This window comes from Embiotoca jacksoni, unplaced genomic scaffold (genome assembly GCF_022577435.1).
Source record: "Embiotoca jacksoni isolate LCO1_2020_lvr unplaced genomic scaffold, fEmbJac1.0.p SCAF_22, whole genome shotgun sequence".
Classification (NCBI taxonomy): Eukaryota; Metazoa; Chordata; class Actinopteri; family Embiotocidae; genus Embiotoca; species Embiotoca jacksoni.
Genome location: NW_027185363.1, coordinates 6,276,042 through 6,292,326, shown reverse-complemented (window position 1 = coordinate 6,292,326; position 16,285 = coordinate 6,276,042). Strand labels below are relative to the sequence as shown.

The 16,285-nt window shown below is 40.2% G+C and overlaps 1 protein-coding gene across 3 annotated transcripts in view; it reads right to left on the bottom strand.

Annotated features, from left to right (window-relative positions):
- The window catches only part of sntg1 (syntrophin, gamma 1), a 34,237-nt gene extending 18,465 nt beyond the window's left edge, over positions 1 to 15,772 (bottom strand). The window contains exons 1-8 of one of the 3 annotated variants that reach the window (XM_069157528.1): positions 15,247 to 15,772; positions 6,068 to 6,353; positions 5,257 to 5,306; positions 4,672 to 4,746; positions 3,237 to 3,371; positions 1,302 to 1,358; positions 1,058 to 1,115; positions 917 to 960 (exon numbers count right to left, since the gene is read on the bottom strand). In XM_069157528.1, coding sequence (XP_069013629.1) covers positions 917 to 960; positions 1,058 to 1,115; positions 1,302 to 1,358; positions 3,237 to 3,371; positions 4,672 to 4,746; positions 5,257 to 5,283 — 396 coding nt within the window. In that variant the 5' untranslated portion in view covers positions 5,284 to 5,306; positions 6,068 to 6,353; positions 15,247 to 15,772. The remainder of the gene's footprint in view (positions 1 to 916; positions 961 to 1,057; positions 1,116 to 1,301; positions 1,359 to 3,236; positions 3,372 to 4,671; positions 4,747 to 5,256; positions 5,307 to 6,067; positions 6,354 to 15,246) is intronic. The other 2 variants (XM_069157526.1, XM_069157529.1) reach the window with 2 other exon arrangements.
- Positions 15,773 to 16,285: the final 513 nt, after the last annotated feature.

Below are 16,285 nucleotides of genomic sequence, written 5' to 3'. Positions count from 1 at the left end.
TTTAAAGTTGAACTGCTGGACACAAAAAGCTTTATTCTAATGATCTAAAGCGCCTGGTGCAGGTGCATTTAGAGCGTGTCCAAATCCACTTTTTCTACTTGGCAGATAATAAGACTAATGGCAGATAACCACAGCACAAAGTAAGGCACACGGTTCAAAGGGCTGCTACTTGGTCTCTTTATTAAATCACAGGTGTGTTTCAGGCGTAATTTGAAATCAGAGTCTCATCTCCCTTCAAAGCCAGGTGTGCTTGCTCCTGGGCAGATTGCTATTGTAACAGCAGATTTGACAAGTAGTAGGAAAGAACGCTTCTCTGCAGAGGAAACAGATCTGCTCATGTGCAGATTGATCAGATTGATGAGCACAATAACAATCTTCCATATTGCAATCTTACTGCACCTTTGATTTAACACCAGGTTTTTCTTGATTAATCATGCAGTCAGTTTCTGCCACCTCAAGATAAAAAAGCACGAACAATGCGCCTGAACACAATTTTAAAGACCAACACGCCCACGGTCACTCAAATGGGCAAAAGTTCATTTGATATTTATTTGCTATATAAACAGCTTGGGGATTGGATGGAAACATGACAACTGTCTTGGTCAGAAAGTAGCACAGACACTTGCTTTCCAAGTTTCTACATCATACATGTATAAGTTCCACTGGAACAGGATCGGCTCACAGACTATTTGTAAATGTTACATATCATGCTCACAGGCCTTTAAAATGAGATTTTCAGTGAGCACACAGAAACTTTCCTCCTTCAGCAGACAAACGTGAAAACAGACTTTTAAATTCTGCTCATAAATCAAACTGCACAGTGGAGCTCAAACATTCAACAAGAGGAAGATATGGAGTGTGTTATTTTTTTAGGGCAGGCTGAGATGTGTAAACAGACATTACTGCAGCATGTTACCTGCAGGATGCCGTCTCCAATGAAAAGCAGCCCAGAAAGTTCAGCTGGAAAACAACAACAACAAAAACAAAATCTCTTTAATAAAAACAAATTAGAGGAGTAAAAACTAAGGGATTGAAAACTTTTCCAAAACAGACATACCTTTTTGTTCTTTTGATATTTTGGATATCACAACAGGGATTTTATGCTCTGCTCCACCCTAGAGAGAGAAGTCAAAATGAATTGAATAACATCACAAATGCAGAAGAGGATAGTCTCGAGTGACAGCAAATCCCTGAGCTGATGCTGTTGTTGCAGTTTGACAAGGAAATGATCAATAACACTTGTTCAGACTTAATTTAAAGAAGTTGGGAGGAGCAGCCTAATCAGCAGGGATCTAAATTACCTTGATGCTCAGGCCAAACCCTCCAATCGTCTGCCTCCTGATCGTTACAGTTCTCTCCTGCAGTTAGAAAGAAGAGATGAGTTCAGACTGAGGCTGAACCTGTGGGAGAGAAAGACACTGATAAAATTAGGCATTCTAGAACATAAATTTTTTTTACTTCTACATCCTTATTTGTTTCTGTTGTGTCTATGTACAGCATGGAGTCACACTGTGATGATATGAACTTCATCATTTTCTGCTAGTTCACGTCGATCCATGGTTCTCAACTGGAGGCTCGTGACCCAAAAGGGTGTTGCATGGTCATTTTGAGTGGGTTGCAGATTAGTGCAAGAAAAGAAAAGTTTAATGTAAAAAGAAGTCAGACTCTCATTTTGAAGTCTACAGAATTTCTGATGATGTGCTTTTATTTTGAAGGACATACATTTCCCATGACACAGCATGCGTGCAGTAGCTATTTACTACCAGTGTTTTCATGACAGTAACGTTCACACCTAACATTAACTAACATCAGTAGTTAGCTCTCAATCAAGCATTTGTAAACATGACAAAATGCAAATACGACTGAGACTACATTAAAAAAAAGTTTTTTTTCATTGTGGAAAAAAGCCACGAAAACAAAACTTTAAGTGTGTTGTAGGCAGCAATATGCTCGCAAAATAAAAGCATAAATCCAAAAATGAAATGCCATTTAGAAACAAAACACTACGCTTATAAAGGCAAACCTGTTGAGTACTTTTAAAGATAACTCCAGGAGGTGACAAAAAAAAAAATCTAAAATTTGGGTCCCAACATCAAATGAGGAAGAATGTGGGCACTAAGGCTAGTGTTGAGAATCACTGACAGACGATTGTGAACAACATGAGAAGAAAATTCTCTTTACTAAATCTGGAAATAATCTGGATACCACACAAAGTCTCATGTCCACTTGTATCCCAAGGATGTTGTGACACATTGCCTCATTTTACAAATGTTTGTTCACAGTTTTCTTGTAATTGTCTCATGTGTTTGCGACACTCCCCAATGACATCAGGACAGCAGAAAGTCTATACATCTTCCGCCGCAAACTAAAAACACACCTCTTCCGACTTTACCTTGAATAGTAGAACTTTAGTAGCGCTTAAAATGGCACTTACTTATAGCACTTTGTAGTTTGGCTTTCTTGATGAAAATTGTACTTTCTTGATTCTTGTTGTTCTGGGTTGTGTACCCTCATGGTTGAAATGCACTTATTGTAAGTCGTTTTGGATAAAAGCATCAGTGAAATGTAATGTAATGTGATTCATTTTATGGAAACACATCACTTAAATAAATAGATGTTGTTTGATATTTTAAATTTAATGATCTAAAAACAGCATTTTGCACAACATTAGTGCAGACAGTGTGTGGGAACTCAAAACGTTTTATTTAAATGCAAAACCTGATCACCGAGCTAAAAAATCTGCACTTGGACTTCTTCACACGCTAAAGTTGCATTTGCATGAGTTTGCCCTTTATCTCGTTGATTAGTTCGGGTGTTTCAGAGGACACAAACCTCCATTTTTCTTTGAAGATTCTTATCTAGTGAAATGTTATTGAATGAATAATGCCATTTTGGGGAAAGGTCATGGACTCGGGTCTCAGCTGAGTCTTTTTTTCTCTATAAGAAACGGTGCATTTATTAACATGAAGGAAAAGTTGTCAGATGGGATGACAAGTGAGATCGACAGTAAATGTTGAACTCCAGATCCAGTAGGTGAATCCCCGTTTAATGACTGCATTTGATTTATGAGGAAGAGATTAACTGATGTGGGTCTGCCATTAGCGCAGACACTGAGTGTGTTCTTTGTATCTTTGTGTTGTAACTTTCACTACTGCACTGTGCTGTATATGTAACTCATCTCCGTGAAGTGTGGCGCCCCAGCATTCGGTAATTATGACAACGACCGGGTTACTTACGCTTGAATAAAAAGGCTCTCCTGACACACAGATGACATCTTGTTCTTGAATGGTCAGAATATCTCTGGCCAAGTGTAGTCGAATATTAAACGGCTCCTCATTACCTTCTTGCATCAAATAAATCCCAGTCTTTGTCTGCGAACAGAGAGATAAAATCATTCATCATTGCTCCATGACTAAATTAACTGGCCATGAAATGAAATGTCATTGAGAATACTCGTTACAGGATGAACATGGAAATTAGGAAACAGAGTTCTGGTGGTGTCTATTATTTTCCTTTTTCTAACACTTTCTTTGTTAATGCTAATGTTGGAACGAATAACCATATTCAGCTTTCTGGGTAATAAACACACATTTAGACAATTAAAAAAAACTAAGAAAAGAGTTGATTTATGGTTTCAAATAAAAAAACTCTCAAAGAATCATCTTATTGTGAGTCCTATCAATATTTTGTGCTATTTTTTTTTTTAGCTTTGTATACATCCATACCGAGACAAAGACACTCAAATTATATTATCTCATTCATTCTAAGTGTAAGGTTGATGACAAATTAAGAAGGTGTGAAATTAAAATCAAGTTACATTTGAATTCCCCTGCTTTATACAAGCTAGCGTGAGGACTGTGTGTTTCCAATGAGCTGTTTAAAACATGCTAATCTGCATAAATTTGCATTCTGCATATCCTTCCTCCTCCCCGGCTAATTGTGATGCCTGTTCTGTCCTTGACTTAAAAAGGTCTGAATAAAAGAAGCACCTTCACCTGACAAGACAGCTAATAGAAGGAAGCCACCAGTGTCAGCATCCTTGTCACCCGAGGTACGCCACTCATCAGTTAACAAGACAGTTGCATGGCTGCTATTCTTAGAGACAGTATCTCTCAAACTGCAGGTCAAACTTGACTCAAAGTCAGTTTGCGGAACACATTATCTTTCACCCGTAATGAGGAATGTGAGGAACTGAGCCTCAGCCGGCAGCTGCAGCATGAGAAATGAAATGAAGGAGGCATTAATTCACATTATTTGAGGTAATGCATGTCTGTGCGAGAGTCATTAGCCAAGTGAAATGAGGGCAGTAGTGCCTCTATATTAGCCGGTTCAGGCAGCATCTCAGGTGACTGAGCGTTGTTTGACCTGCTGCGGCGCTCGCATTGTACATAATTTGCCTTATCTCTTATCCTACTTTATGTTTTACTGTTACTGCCCTCTCCAAACACCCCACCATCACTATCTACATCATTGTCTTCGATCTGATAGCGTGCACAGGACTGCTCACTGTGCAGACTACATAGGAGATCTGATAAGGACATCTTATTTCAACCGAGGGGCATGTTATTGAGGGGAGCAGTGGACATATCCAGGACTCCCACATGGGGAGCATCTTAAAAAAATATTTTTTTTTCAGCAAGTTTGAAATATTATGGATGTTAAGAAGTGCACCTGGTATAGTCCATACTCTGGGTTGGACTTCAGGCGAACTCTGAAATTGTTGAAAGTGTATTTCCAGAAATGGAACTACATCGGTCAACCAGAAGAGAAAAGAAAGTCAGGAGGGAGAATGAAAACAAGCTTCAGGGAGGCAGCTCATTAACAATTTTTCAGAGGGGTTTAATATATCAATATATTATAATTCTATGATAGTTGGCTTGGTGATAAATGAAGTAGTGTTGGCCGCAGTTTGAGAGTGAATGAGCTGCGGGTCCATCATCTCCATCCTCTCTCCTTGTCAGACAAGGTGAGCTCATAAAGTGGCAACCAAAAGACAAGTTATCATCAAGAGGTGTGTTTTATTGTATAGTTTTATCAATTGATTCAGTCCTTTGTACAATGGATGTATAAAAATGGAGGGGGAGCAGTGAGGCTGCATGTGCACAGAGCCCAGATTTACAGTATGTGCTAAACTGCTATTCTAGCCACAGGCTTTCAGATATACTGCGATGCTTAATGCTGCTTTCCAGGGCTGGAAAATACCTCTGCACTTTCTATAATCATGTTCAATTGTACCATTGATTAAATCCCACCAACCTCTTCATTTGAAGTCTTGAAATCCATGTGCTACTATGCAGTGAGGGATACTGCAATGGAGAAAAACAAGACGGAGTTAGACTGTGGAGACGAACGCTTAATGACACGACCGACTTGCTGCAGCAGAACCACATGGCTGACTTAAACCGGTATTGTTAGCAGGAGGCCTGTTCTCATTATAGTCCTGCCTTTCTCATATAGAACCTAGACAATGCAGAGAAATAGATTTTTTTTTTTGTTGTTGTTGCAATGTGCTTCATCTAAACTTAACTGTGCAAAATCCCCACTGAGCAATCTCAGTGAAAGCCCTAGACCATTAAGCATTAATGAATAATTCATTAGCAAAGGTGAGAACCCAGGTATCCTAATAAATGTTTCAATACCGAATCCAGTGCTCTCAAAAATGAACTGTTACAATGTCTGTTGTCTTGTAAGAGCGAGCATAAAACTGAGCCACAGAGGAAAATGCCACAATAAAAGTATCACAAACAGAGACATATCATATATATATATGATATATATATATATATATATATATATATATACATATATATATATATATATATAAAAAGGAGTAGTATGCCCTATAAATACCACATACTTTTTTTTTTAAATAATCTGGCTTGTTTAAGTCAGATGGATACACAAGTAGTCACGAGGAATGCCGGGGAACAGCCTCATTTACATAAACCAGTTCCACTCAGTTTTAATCAGACATGACTGCCACTTGACTCAACAAAACCTGTGCAGAACAAAAACGGCTCATACTTGAATTATGGAACCTGTGCTGCAGAGGGAGCCGCAGACTTACCTCAGCAGAAAGGCCCCCAGCTCTTTGTATTTTCAGGTCTAGCCATGGAGCAGCGACTTGATCCCTGATCTGAGCCGTAGCAGAGGGCCTTCCCAAATCATGGCTGTCACACTTGGGTGGTGGGAGACCAATGCTGTCACTTCTGCCGGCTGTCTGTGGGTGTTGCAGGATTATTCCCAGTTGAGCCGGGGCTGGAGAGCAGAATGAGGGTTATCGCACAGTGAGGTCTCTCTCCCGGAGAAGGATGTGGCTACGGTATCATTCTGATAATAAAACCACTCAAGAGCTGAAACAAACACGAAACAAAAATGTAAGTCTTCGAATAAAGCTCAGAAACAGAGCTGAATGTTGTTGATTACATGCTTCTGCCTGCAGCTGAAAAGATGTAATCTACAGTTGCCTGCGATACAGACAAGTGTGTTTTCAATGTAACTGCTGCATATATGTGGGGTGTTGCTTGAATCAGAAGCAATTCACGGCTTTATTTCCCAAATAAGCACCTGGCGCAGAAGAAGGAGATTGAAACACAAACTCCCGGTACTCAGCCTATGATAAAGGATCCTCTCAAATACCTCCCTCATAAAAAAAAAAACCCACAAAAAAACAACTTGTGGATTCATGTGCATGAATGCCAAAACGCAATTAATTTATATTCTTCCATTTTCTTGGATTTTTGTATGCCGCGCACAAATTACTTTTTTAAAGTGTTTATTAAATTCCAATAACACACCCTTGAGAAACCCTCCTCGTTAGTATGCATTGTTGGCTCAATGCCACCTTTTTTGTTGAGCTGCAGTGTTGCTACTATGATCATTGTTCAATAAGATTGAAGGGAACTTACACAATATGCATTTCAGGCTACATTTCATGCAAAAATCATTTACTCCTGATTATACAGTAAAAGTAGCCTCCGTGAAACTTGCTAATGTTATTTGTTAAGCACTGTGTGGAAGAGAGAGAGGGAGAGAGACTCAGAGTATCTTTAAAGATGAAGCACGGGATCAAAACAGCAAAAACTATCAAAAGCTTTGACCCTCAAAAAAATGCGACTTTGAACCAAATACAAATCTTAAGTCAAAGCAAGAACACCAGATGTCTACAGATAATATCATCCTTTATCGTTTGTGTAAAAGAAAAAATATCACCCACTTCAAAAGGACGACATTTCCTAAAGCACTTTGATTCGTTAATGGTAAACATTTGGGCCGTTTACCAAAACTCTGACTTCTGCTTGGTTTTCTTTATACGCGTGTCGCAGTTCGTGGTTTTAATATCAATTTGAACTAAAATAACCTGTGTTTATCTTATAGTTATGCATTTTGCATATTTACTGTTGTATTTATATGATTGTTTTCTTAATATGATGAATTTAATGTTTTGCTGTCTGTCATGCACAACATTTATTACAACAATACACCTACATACAACCAGTAGCCGGTTTATTGTTAGAAATTAATTAAATATGAGCGAGAACTAATGTAGCCTACAACAACCAGGCAATGAATGCAACGCTGATAAACGGTCATGATGTTCAGTTTGTGCTGAAACTGGTTCAGAGAGGTGTTGATTCAATAACTCACAGGAGAGAGCAGTTGACTTTAAAAGCCCCTCACCAACACACATTTCTCAAGGTGGTTGTAAAGATTTACAAGCTCATGTGCATAGGTGTAATGCTGCCAGAGTGCACCTGAATGATGCTCTTTTTATTTTTTTTTTCTCAAAGCAGCGAGATAAAATGTTGACAGTTCTCCTGATCCGGTTGAAATTCATTTACATTTGTTAAGTGCTTGAAGATCCAATCATCTCTAAAGCGTATTTTGAGCAAGAGAGCCAATAAAAACAAATGAAGTGGCTGAAGTAGATTCACGATGTCAACTATAAGCCTCATTTTGATCCGCTCCCATTTGCCATGTTAAAGTTATTGCATTATGCGTTAATATCATGCGGCAACCAACCATGATGTCGCCCATTGGTTTGTGAACTGCCATCTCAGCCATCATCTTACATATTTAGAAGAGTTGGCGAGCAGCCAGTGGTGGATCTGACTCAATCTGATTGGGAACCCAAGGACTCTAAGCCCCGCCCACGTGTGGCAGAAGCATGACTGCACCTCAGCCCTGTCAATTAAACCAGACACGCCTCCAAGTATACATCTTTTTTGAGGCCTAAAATCAAATTCATTACAGAATAATTTTCAGATTGACCACCAGAAAAGTAATAAGAAGGAGTGACTTTAGCAAATGACATTATAATGATTTGTGGAAAAACTGTATTAACTTTGTATTTCATGAGAGAAGTTAAATGGGAGTCTATTGAGGCAGAGGCTTTTTGAAGCCAACCGCTAGCGTCCCTCGGTGGTATTGCACAAATTTGCACTGGCTTCATTTTTCAGACCCAGAAGCTATATCCTCTTTTTTATACAGTTTATGGTTACAACAAATTCAAAACTTTCTGCAATTGCTTCGTACTAAAAACCTTTTAGTGTTTCAGCAGAAAGAAACCTTTCATTTCTTAAACTTTAGAGTGAGACGTGGAGGAACGTGTTGTGACTGAAATCAGGACAATCCGACTTTAAATGAGTATTGCAGAACAACCCGTGAAAATCGCAGGATTATATTGTTGACTTTATTAAATCAAAGCGATGGAACTATACATTATTGACTATTGTACATACACTAGGAGCAGTGGTTACACAACCTCAGAAACAGCAACAACTTGACCGTATGCTCCTGGACTTCAACAGATAGCACTACACCCCTGCTCATGTGTCTGTGTGTTGGTTGTTTTAAGGAGATTATTACCACTGTTGAGATTTTGTAATTTGTTCTCGGGTCTCTTTTGCGGAACAAATCTTCATCTCTGTGAGACTTCTTCAATAAATACAGCTTGACTAACTAATTGACTTTACAAAAAAGGATGGAGGATGTGGTTTGTGGTGCTGTTGAAATGTATCGCATTATACTGAGAGCGGTTTCTATTATTTTGTCCATGCAATGTAAATCAGGGCGCAGGGACAAAATTTTCAATGTAATCAACTGCATTCGCTTTAGCTAGACGTTCTTAATTAAGTGGCATCTAAGTGAAGCCTGGCTCCGCCCGACTATTACTTCAAATTGAATTAGAAACACAGGATCACAGCTTCTCTCTCTCCACCTGCACCCACTGTGTGTCAGAGTCCAGCCAGCTCTGTGTAACGGCTGCATGAGAAATCCTGACATCATTTGTGGACCGGCTTTAAAAATGAATGTCTCCATGTGGTCAGCTGAAAAATGTGTCTGCATCTCTGAGATGAACACTTTGTCTTAGCAGGTGCCCTCCCATGTCCTGTCAGACGCCAGCACTTCCTTTTTTCTTTTCCTGAGAGAATCCAAAGATTAAATAGGCCGAACCTTTTGTGCCTTTTAAGCCGAGTCAGCGGAGCTCCTTTTACAACCACGCCATCAGATATTTTCAGTCCTACCAATTTGCCAAGCGGTATTTTTCAAATAATGCTCTTGTCTTTGACACAATAGCGGAAAACAGAGAGAGAGAGAGAGAGAGAGAGAGAGAGAGAGGAGCACAGCGAGATTGCCTGGATGATGTGGAGATTGTAACGTGACATCTCCATCTCATAGACCTGAGGACAGCTGTGGCCCGTACCGGATGATGAATGGCCGTTCGTGCGTGCAGGTGGAGCAGCTGTCCGCTGAGTGCTCCAGCAAATGTAGTTTTACAACTCGAAAATTTAGATGGTTTTCACTTACTGTACGTTCATTTGTTCTACGACTTGTAGCATATGGTGCCTGAGAGTGCAGCTTTTTAATTTGGAGAGAGATGATGGCAGATATTATGTTACTCAAATATTATGGAATCCCAAAAGAGTCCTGCTCAGCAGCAACAGCATTGCACTGACAATATTTCACATGATGTGCCAGTTCATGTTTGAAAACATTATGAAATTTCTGTTTTGAGCTGCCAGCCTCCTCTGCTGTTCAAAATGTACACCTTTCTGTATCCAGCCTCCATCCTCTGAATCAGCCAGTCTTCCCATAGATAAATTGTAGAATTATCATAATTTATTTAGCTTATTTTACAAGGAAATGTATTTTCTCATTTGACTTTCAATGATCATTTTTGATTTGTATTCACAATTCGCTATCAAGACCAAGATTTGTATGTATTTGTTTTGACAAGAAACTAGGAGCTGTAGCAGCCCAGTTTTTATGTAGGTGTACAATATGTATGGCATAAAATGAAAGTTTTAATTTTAGAGCGATGAAGTGATCTGTTTTGATTTGGCATCTCTGGAGAATATCTTCACTATATTTTCCTTGGTTTTAAGGCTGCAAATTTGTTAGAATTTTCTCATGAAATATAAATACAAAAATTTCTGATTATATTTCAGCAACCAAACCTCAGTAAGTTTTGACATGGATGGTTTTGTTTTATCAATTGCCCAAAACCAAAATATATAAAATGCACTATTATTGAAGACTAAGAGAAAAAGCTACAATAACATAGAACAGAGAATTTGGGGCATTTTGAGCTTAAAAATTAATCAACTAGTGAATTTGCTGATTGTTTTCTCAATTAACTGTTATTGACATAAATGATGTCCGTACAAATTTCCAAGTGTCTTCTTTAAATTTGTTATTTTGTGACAACCCATAACGTGTTCAATTTACAGTGATATGAAAGACAGAAAAGCAGCACATGTTCATGTTTGAGAAGCTCCAACAAGAAGAAGAATTTTCAGATGACTCATCATTTCCGCTCTGTGTGATTTATATATGAAGAATTGTGTTAAAACTGTTATATGCAGGTTGCTCTTCACCCAACAGTTTGTGACACATTAATAAGGTCACTCCTCAGTGTTACTCCAGCGGTGAGCAGGCTCGTGTCGAGAAGCAGCTGTTTGAACAGTTGTGTATTTACAGAGTACATCTTGGATTCAACGGGGCCTGTTTGGTGCGCCGCTGGAGGAGCTGCTTCTCTTTCTTATCTTCCAGATTATGTTTAATATCGATCACCGAGGCAAGATTTGAAGAGTATCTCATCATGTTTCGCAATTCTTTTAGCGCATTTGTCAAAAAAAATACACCTTTCATTACCTCGTAAGTCAATACCTGAGACCACGGTTACAGCCAGCGGCGCTCTCCTTGCCACATGCTCATGAATGATAGGCAGAGGAGTAAATTAGTGATGGATACGTTTATAGACTGAGCTCCTGACCTTCCTGACTATGATGTATGTTTTCTGGCAGCAGGGAGCCACCAGATATCAGGTGCATGCCAACTTAAATCAGTGAGAATCATTTCACAACGTGATTGCTCGTTACATCACTGGTTATCAGGGAGGAGAAACCAACAAAAGCGTCATTATAAATTATAGAAAAACTCAACCTGCTGCATGTTTGCTGCTGACAGGTGCTCTAATTGGACTGTAATCTTTTTGTATTTTACACAAGATATTAAGGTGCAACACCTGTGAATAAAAACAATGGGCAAGTCAAGCATGTAATTTTACATGAGGGTCTTAATTAGGTTCAACAAATGAACATGCAGCCTTTATATCACATTGAATTAGGGAATTAATTCACTTAATTAGACTACAGACAGTATGTATGAATCGATCCTAAATGCATGAAGTCATTTTTGATTTTTAACCAGTGAAGCCTGAACTGCCTTGCAGGAGAAGACTTCGGGGCCTGGAAATGGCACCATGCTGTGTGTTGAGTACATGAAAGGATTAAAAAGCTCAGCATATTGCTGAAGGCCAGGCTACATTGAAATGATTCAGTACTGTCGAGGGGCACATCTGCTCACTCACTAAATATAAAGCAGGAAAAATATCTGTCAATTGCTTGGGCAAATTGTTTATAAATTCAAACTGCATGACATGGAACAAATTACTGTCTTCAGGATATAAATTAAGATCTATGAATCATAACGTTAGAGAGTAGAACATCTTATTGGAGAGTAAAGCACCATTTAGAAACTTAATTTGCTGGACGATGATTCCTGCATGATTCCTTTATTTCCAGGCACAAATTGTGGCATATCCTAAGGGACACTACCCACAAATTATAATGACATATATGTTGGAAGGTGACTATTTTCATTATTGATGAGAGTAAAATATAAGACAATGCTGAAAATGCCCATCAGGTTACCACAGGCTAAAGTGTCATTGCTTTTTTTTTTGTTGGATCTCAAGTCTAAAAATGAAAATACATTAAAGTTACTTAAGAAAAGCAGCAAATCCTCACATTTGACAATCTGAAATAAGAAAAAAATGCTGAAACAAAAGAACCAATGATTAATCAATTACCAGATTGACCGAGTAGTTGCTCCAGCGCCACACAAACTTGCGATGTGGACAGTTTCACAGCTATTAACAGAAACTATGACGGCCATACAGTTTGTTCTGCAACCATAAGCAAAACTTGTGAAATGGGTTAATTGCTGCTGGAGGCTGTTTTACTATTCTCAGGTTGAATTAATTGCAAATGCAATATGGAAACACAATAATGTACAAGACCACCTCCCAGCAAGGTTGAGCTGTTGCATTAGAGCGCTGTCAAGGCAGCATTGCTTAACGAACAAGCAGACTCTCCGCATGTGTCAAACTTGACCTAGAATTGTCCAGCCCGGGCTACTCGAGACTGTAAAGCATAAATGAAACCCTGCTCTCCCTCCAACGAAACGTTGGAGGTAAAGATGTTACCTCCGAGGGTTTTGTCACTTGTATGTTAAGCAGCATGCTGGTCTCGTAAATCATTCTGGATCTAACCCATTATTGGTTTTCTTGTGGCAGTCATCACCTTCGCGTAGCTCTCGGTGAGTTAGTCTGTGTTGCAGTCCCGCACCTCTAAATCACATGGGCCGGCGTATGAGGTGCATATAAATGAGAGTTGTGTCTTCTGTCTTCCCCGCCATGAAGAGTTTGGTGTGCATTCGCTTCATTAGCCGTCAGTCTCCGCTAAGCCAGACTAATGGTTTTCTTTTTGCATGACAGTGACTTTGTGCCACGGGCCGCTAATATATTTCCCCCTGCACTCCCTCTGAGAAAAATATCTACAGTTTCTTTTATTTGCGTTGCTCATACATCACACTGCAATAAAAGCATATGGCTCCTCCTCTGTCAATTCAACATCTGGAGCAGTTTGTATGGATGACCAAACAGTTGCTATAAAAGCTCCCACAGAAACATCAGGTGATGCATTTTTCTCTCTGCCGCTGGGCTCTGGGGCTAGATTGTAATGAAGATGTCCAGCCTTACAGTGACACATTGTAGGCTCTCGCAGCTGCCCTTTAGATAGAACAAACACTGCTGGAAAATGTTGAAGAATCACTCATTTTTTTAAGGAACTGAAATACTTTATTTAAATGCACAAAATGCTGTTTTCATCTCTACCTTTTACTCGTTTTATCCTCATTGCTACTTATTAGTGTTCCTCTGCTTCTGCTGTCAAGTTTTTCATGCACATTTGAAACACTGCACTTGTTTGTTTTTTTTTTTTACATAGAAATAGGTCACTGAATAAAGCCACGTTCCGTTAAGAAATGAACGTATGCTCAGGGTACGGAGCGTGTAACCCTTGAATATTTAGAACAACTCTGCTAGATATCGAGCTACTGGGCGATGCTAGGGGAGGCGAACAGCACTTTGAATGTGTTAACATACATAATTGATGTTAGTGTGTACATTCCCTGCTTCCAGTGATGCCTTAGGACAGATTATCCCACTTGTATATTTCAAGACGTTTAACTGGTCCGGATTTTTAAATGACCCGGTGGGATTCAGCTGCAGGAGAAATGGCAGATAAGTGTGGGGGACCACTTCGTTGAGCAGTGCAGATATTGTTTCCAAATCCTCGAGGACGTGTGCAAGCGAGATTTTGTTGGGTGTAACTTTACGTCCGTATCCTTTTTTTTCCCCAGTTATCAGCAGATCCAGAGTGCGAGGATTCACACAAGTTGTCCCTGGCACTCTCTCTCCCCGTCTGACATATTGACCAGAAATGACTGACACCATTTCGCTCAGGCCTGATTTTCTGCCAGTCTACTTCTGACACTGCCAAACTGCTCTTTTGATTTAGGACATAGGCAGAAATAAGGGGGGAGGGGACGCGTGTGCCAGGGCATAAAATTGCCAATGACATGTCAACGTCTTTCCCTCTGTAGGAAGTGAGACCTCCAGTACATCAAACAGATTGCGCCTGACCTATGACCAGCAAATGGATCAGCTCAGCTCAGCCCGGCTCAATATGCCTGCATGGGCACAGAGCTTGATATGTTGAGGGTACCAACCTGAAATCTGAAACGAGGAGAAGTCAAATTTCTACATCTCAGTGGGCTTCTTAGATACAAACCGCACTGATTGTCTGTCACCTTGCCGCCAATAATGGATACAAAACAAGGCTGCCTAATAAGCACCCTGCCACACCAGTTTATAGTGAGAAGCATCATAAATTCTGTGAAAGACTGGAGGGTTCAGGAGTTTTTCGCGAGGCTAATAAAGCACAGTGGGCCAGCTGCAGCAGCAGAAGCAGCAGCAGGCTGAAACACTCAGGTTTATCACAGATGGTCGTAGCCTTGATGCTTTTTTCCAAGAAACTGCGAAGGACCGAGAAACAAGGCGCAGGACTGACAAGCGATTTCTGAATGGCTCAGTGACGTGTGAGCTGTCAAATGGCCTAGTTTAGAAAGTAGGAATGTTGTCGATTATTGGCATCCAGTGCAGAAAGAGTACTTTAACGCAGCTGAATAGCACTGTGGATGAAAAGAGGTCTGCTGCCACTGCACTGGCTGGAGGAACTGCGGGTGCTGCTTGTCTACCTGCACTGAGCCTATGTAAAGGTCTCTGCAAGCCGCGCACATTGCCTGCATATCATTTGATAAGGAAACGGTGTTTCATCATGAGGCCCATCATAAGTTAACTGTTCCGCTCAGTGCATCACACAAATGGAACTATTAGTGGTTGCGAGGCTTTATTATCCATCAGATCATATAGATGATTGGCACATAAATCTTAGTGCGCAGCAATAAAGCAAATTACATATCAAAAAAGTAAATTGTTCATGGATTAATGCTTCGTTTCGTGGATGTTTGGCATAATAATTAACTACCTACGTCCATCATGCACCGTAAAACGAGGCACTGTACGTGTAAAAGCGAGAAAAGGTCTGTGAGGCTTACCTGATTTTCTGGTAACAGGTGGCGATGTCTTATTAGATCCCTGTAGACTCCGATCGCTCATGAGAGGGGTTTTTCTTATTTTAATTTATGCAACGGTTGCTAAAACATCTCTGTGAAAATCACAATGTATCCCTTGTGGCAGCATCGCCCACACGGCATCCTGGTCCACTACACTGTAGCAATGTGCAAAAAACCGACAGAAAGCAGCCCGCACTCGCACACAAAACCAGATTTGTCCATATTTCCTGGGCAGCGGTGGTTTCAGGGATTCCTCTCCGTCGACATCTCTGGCAGAGGGTCCAGTTTCACATCTCCGTGTCTGTCTCTCTCTCTCGCATCGTGCTGCCAAAATGACTGAAATCACATGCGGCTGGTTCAGCGCGCGCGTCAACCGTCTTCGCTTACCCAAGGCACCCGCACAACTCTGGATCCATAAATATTACATGATTCTACTTTTTTTTATTATTATTATTGTTTTCAGGGACGCTTGCTGCTCTGTCCCACGTTACACCCCGACTAAAGACGCACAAACAGTTCACAAAGCGGTTTTTCCATTTGCGTTCACTGCGGTCTTGTGTGTGTGTGTGTGTGTGTGTGTGCGTGCGTGCGTGTGCGTGCGTGCGTGTTCTTGTAGGCTACGCCTATCTTTGTGAGGACCAAGTTGAGTTTTCGACCTGGGGAGTGAGGACGTTTGTGGAAAGTGGGGATATTTCTTTCTGGGAGACCTTATAAGGGCTGTTTCAAGGTTCAGACTTGGTTTTAGGGTTTTCAGGTGAGAATTAGGTTTGGGTTAGATTTGAGGCTGGCTGGGGGTAAGCCATTTAGTTATTGTGGTTAACCACTACAACTAAATGGCTACAACGTCAGAAATGTGTGTGTGTGTGTGTGTGTGTGGTGGAACATAAATCTGTTTAAAGTCACATCTTGGTGACCAAAATCAAGACCCCATGACATAAATCATTACATTTTAGGGTGAAGACTTGGTTTAACATCAGGGTAAGAGTTAGGTTTGCATTAAGGTTCGGGAAAGTGTTAAGGC